The following is a 5,468-nucleotide window of genomic DNA, read 5'->3' as shown; positions in this document are numbered from 1 at the left end:
GCAATTGTAAGTCGCTTTGGATAAAAGCGTCAGCTAAATGAATAAATGTAAATAAATGTAAATGTAAATGTCATCTGTATTTAGATGCCCAGTAAGTTACCTTAGTAAGCTAAAATGATCTAGCAGCTACTCATACTTTACAAACTGAGCCACAGTCATCACATAATGATAAAACAAATCACATTGAAATAAAGCAGGAAGATTGTTGCTGTGGGTGAGAAGTGATACAGACGAGAGGACAGGAGCTTGTCTTTTCAGAGGGGCGTTTCCAGTCTGGATTGCCTCACTGGGGAGGTCACCAATTTATCTTTAAATATCCGGGATAACAAGAGTTACATTAGATGCTGACGCACGAGCTGAAGAGTGCCTCCGAGCCAGAAGTCTCTGCTTGAACAACTTTGGGTTAGTACTGTAACTTACAATATTTGTTCAATATTTCCACTGCTAGAGAAAGAAATTGTAATCAGTAAACAAACTTATTTTATAACAGAATTTTCATCTTGCTTTAATTTGAAGGTAACGAGAAAGGAGAGACCACAAAGGAGTCTTCTGTACCAGGCTGTGAGTATTTTAAAGTGCTTATAATTCCTACACATTCTACACATATTGACTTTTAATGAGAAAACTTTGGTGTTAATATGCAGACACTATGGGCACAGGAATTTCATTCCATCAGCTTTGGTTTTGAAATAGCATCGTCTCTTGTGACCACTTGTGTCATGCTAAAGTTCAGGTGCATCTTTTGAATTAAATGACTGTTCACAGAGTGACTGTTCATGGCTTCAGTAGACTTGGAATAATAAAATGTAGATGTACTTTAAATACTTCAGTACTTGTAATATCACTTAATGAGATTTAATATTGGCTTTCATCACTATTTATGTCTGTCATTCTACAGAAAAAAATGAACAAAATCAAACATTTGAGCTGGGTAATTTACTGAAATTTCATTTGACACAGGATGACCCATCAATAAAGACAAAAGAATAGAGCCATAAGCAGGCTGGAGAGGTGTACATGTAATATAAATCATATGAAACATTGGTTACGCTTTATTTTGATGGTCCCTTTAACACAATCTGTTGACTGTAAGTAACATTGCATGTACATATCTACTAACCCTCATTAGTAGAGTATTAGTAAACCGCTAGTGTTAGGGTTAGAATAAGTTGACATGTACTTACAAAGTTACTTACAGTCAGTAGAATGTCTGCTGGGAGACCATCACAATAAAGAGTTAGTAGATATGAAGCAGACAGCCTACTAATACTCTAATGAGAGTTAGTTGACATGTAGGTGCAAATGTACTTATTGTCAACAGAATGCTCAAAAGGGACCATCAAAATAAAGTGTTACCAAAACATTTCAGAGTTTTAGACTCATCTTCAGATTTGAAATAGATCATGGTCAGATCCCTGTTGAAGCATGCTATGTTCTGTAGCCTGATGGCAAAAACTGAGAGACTTAGGAGGAGCTTCTTCCCCAGGCCATCAGGCTCCTAAACTCTAACTCGGTCTCATTACATCAACATGACTCCATTTAATATTCACTAATAATCAGTAAGTTATTCATAATTTTCTACCATTCGTGTTGCTGCTATGTAAATACCATTTACAGCCATTCACATTCTTCTTGCACATTCCTGCTTATATTATTATTTACTAAGTTTACAGTATACTGTCCTGCACATTTATTTTTTTGCACATTTGTTGTTGTATTTTATTCTTTTTTCTTCATTTTTTTTATATTTATGTATATTTTGGTATTTGCATTCCATATAATTGTATTCCATATAATTGCACTGCCCATGGAGCGGACCGAGCCATGCTGGTTAGGTAGGTTTTGAAGCATGGATGCTAGTTTATGCTGGTCCTAAGCAACTAGCTCCTGCTCAGGACCAGCTTAGGACCAGCACATGACCAGCTGAAACCAGCATCCATGCTTCAAAACCTACCTAACCAGCATATGTTGTTTTTTTCAACAGGGTTGTGTGGCTTCAGCTGCAGTGCATTTCTAGATTAAAGCTTGGCCAAGTTCAATTTTATTTTCAAAAAGATATTTCATAAAAATATGCTTCTAATAACTTTACAAAGCTTTGATGACATCAATTACTTTTCTCGTTAGGACAATAATTAATTCTGAGCTTACAATAAATTGCCAAATGTGTGCTCTCAAATGAGACCAAACTTATGCTTTTAGTGGATAGGCTTCTTGAACTGTATCTGTTTTAGTTTGGGGGGTGAAGGCTAGCAGGTTAATGCCTGTTCAATTATAGTTTCCTTAAAACCAGATTTCTCTTTTTAAGGATCCTAATATAAAGAAAAATGTGGAGTGACATCTTCTACCCTGAAAATCCTAAGAGAAGGGAGCAGCTCATCCGCAGAAGTCAAGAGCTTCAAGATCTGATGAAGAACAACTTCAGAGCCACCAACCAACTGATTGATGCTATGAACAAGTACTTGAGTTGCTCCTTCGAACATATCTACCTGCAGGAGAGTGCTACTCTTCGGGAGAACTGTGATGTGATAATTGGATGCATACGTAAGATACAGGTAGAGGTAGAGAGGATTGACAAGGAGCTGAAGGAGAAGCTGGAACCCACCCTGTACGAGAACCTGCGGAAACTGTCTCTGTCTTCTGCAGACTTTAAAGCAATTTCAAAGGCTTTTGCAATAGTTTGTGGCATTGGAAGTGTGGGATCTACTGTTTTATTTGGCTGTTTACTTAAGAATGGAAATATTCTGACAAACATAACAGGCAAGTTTGCTAGAATTGGAGCAGGTGCATTGGCCGGTGTTGTGTTGACAGTGGTGTTCTTGGGGATCGACATGATTGTTGAGGCCATCATTGGGAAAATTGAGGGTGATCGACTTAAGGCGGATCTGGAACAGTATGACAGAGCTTTGCAGGAATTCAGGCCAGCGTCTGAAAAATATCAGGATATCATTACCTATGTCAGAGTCAAAATTGAGTTTATGCATGAAAAAAATATATCAGGTTGAAATATTTCTAGGAATTATAAGCTAATGTTATTACATTGTGCTTAAAAGATGCAGAAATATATGAGAATTGAAATAATGTGAAATGATATGTTGAAAAATAAAATAAAATAATGCTATTAAAGGGTCATAAAACCATGGCTGATTGTCCACGTCTTCCTATAATACAAATATTAGATCTAAAGATTTCAAGAAATAAATCTGATCATATCTGCCGAATTCTGTTACTGTAGTAACAAAGTTCAGTGCAGCAGAGATTGTTTCTATAACCTTAATAAAATACAGCTAAAAGTTACATTTTCAATTAACTTGGTGATTTATATATATATATATATAAAACGGTTAAAATGTTCTGATTGTTTAAAGCCATGTACGTTTCTCTAGTTTTTCAATAGATTTCTCAGAAACAAATATAAACCACTAGCGCAAACATAAACTTCATCCCTGCCACCTGTAAGTTTCTGTATCTTTTCCGTCTGTGCATATATTGGCCCAGATTGACGTTTTTATTATCTTTAAGCATCGTATTAATTACATACTACTTTTCACTATGGTCATATCTTCTTATAGAGATCACATCATGAACCAGATTGCATGTGAACCATAGCATACTACAAATTAAAAACATTTCAAAGTTTCACCTGAGATGAGATATGACGGCATTCAGTTTTATTTAAACATTAACTGATAACACTGTCACCAAACGGCAAGAAGGTCACTGGTTCGAGTCCTGACTGAGCCAGGAGAGCTTTCTGTGTGGTGTGGGATATGATTTATAAAGATATGCTGGGATCAACTGCAGAAGCTCTGTATAATACAAACAGTTCTGATCATTTTGTATGTTTTTAAGTAATTTACATTTGTTTCGAGCAATTTAAATTACACATTTTTTTTAATTTAACCAGGAAATTTAAAAACTCTTGAGATTTAAAATCTCATTTACAAGAGGGTCCTGGCCAAGATAGGCAGCACATTTAGTTACGCATAAAACAAAATACATTAGTTGACACACAAAAACATACACACACTGTAAAAAAATAATCGTAAAAAAAAACGGTCAAATGACTGGCAGCTACGGCTGCCAAACAAAACCCGTAAAATTAAGGTAAAATATCTTAATTCAAACAAGGAAAAACCTGTGAAATAACAGGGTTTTTTTCTAAAACTTTTAATGAAAAAATCTGTAAAATGATAGTTTTTGCACTTTATTGGAATTAAGATATTTTTCATTTATTTTACGGTTTTTGTTTGGCAGCCGTAGCTGCCAGTCATTTGACCGTTTTTTTACGATTATTTTTTTTACAGTGCAATTCACTCAAAACATTTACAATCAGGTGACTCTACAACTAGATCCTTTAAAATACATCTAAAATCACTTAGTGATACCAACTCTTTTAAGCATAACTTGCTTGTAATTGATTCCAATCAAATGGAGCGGCATAACTGAATGCCCGTTTACCCATATTAGTACAAACTTTAGGGATGCTTAAAAGATAATAGTCCTGTGAGCGAAGCCCATAATTCTTTACATCTTTTTGAAAGATAATCTGCTGTAAGTATGAGGGACGTAAACCTAAAATGACTTTATATATAAATAAATACCAATGCTTAAGTCTACGGGAAGACAATCCTGGCCATCCAACCCGAGAGTACAAAGAACAATGATGAGTAAGGGTTTTTGAATTTGTGATGAACCTTAATGCTCCATGATAAACTGAATCCAACGCCTGTAAACAATGCTTAGGTGCTTGCATATATATGATATCACAGTAATCCAACACTGACAAAAATGTAGCTGCTACCAATCTCTTCCTTGCTGCAAGAGAAAGACAATACTTGACTCTAAAAAAAAGGCCCAGTTTCAACTTTAATTTCATCACAAGGTGCTGAATATGAGGCCCAAAAGAAAGAGAATCATCAATTAAAAACCCCAGGTATTTATACTTAGATACTACTTCAATTTCCAAACCCTGAAGAGTAATTGAGCATAAGTTTGAATGTGCAGACTTTCTTTTTGTAAACATCATAAATTTAGATTTCTCTGCATTTAGAACAAGTTTTAATTTGCTCAGTGTATGCTGAACTGCATCAAAATCAGATTCACAAGATGATTCACAGCCTGGTCCAATGTTGGTGCAGAAGAGTAAATCACCATATCATCAGCGTATAGGTGAAAACTTGAATGGACAAGGTTATTCCCAATATTATTAATATATAAAATAAATAATAATGGCCCGAGAACCGATCCCTGTGGTATGCCGATCTTTACATTCCGAGTACTAGAAGTGAGCCCCTCTATATTTATACATTGAGATCTATCCGATAAGTAATTAACAAACCATCCAACAGTATTTACTGATAGACCTACGCTAAGTAGCCTCTGCTTCTAAATTTCATGATCTACGAGATCAAAAGCCTTAGATAAATCAATAAAAAGAGCAGCACTATGGTTTTTATTATCCAATGAAA

At 35.3% G+C, this 5,468-nt stretch overlaps 1 protein-coding gene across 1 annotated transcript; it reads left to right on the top strand.

The window, feature by feature from the left end:
* The first annotated feature begins 339 nt into the window (after window positions 1-339).
* On the top strand, window positions 340-3,647 carry LOC306871037 (single-pass membrane and coiled-coil domain-containing protein 3-like). The gene is made up of 3 exons (XM_079418700.1): window positions 340-402; window positions 517-561; window positions 2,306-3,647. The coding sequence occupies exon 3, from the start codon at window positions 2,325-2,327 to the stop codon at window positions 3,000-3,002; it is 678 nt and encodes a 225-aa protein (XP_079274826.1). The 5' UTR covers window positions 340-402; window positions 517-561; window positions 2,306-2,324; the 3' UTR covers window positions 3,003-3,647.
* The last annotated feature ends 1,821 nt before the right edge of the window (window positions 3,648-5,468 follow it).

The sequence above is a fragment of the Barbus barbus genome (genome assembly GCF_936440315.1).
Source record: "Barbus barbus genome assembly, chromosome: 6".
In the NCBI taxonomy this organism is placed as follows: domain Eukaryota; kingdom Metazoa; phylum Chordata; class Actinopteri; order Cypriniformes; family Cyprinidae; genus Barbus; species Barbus barbus.
This window is presented reverse-complemented; position numbering and strand designations above follow the sequence as displayed.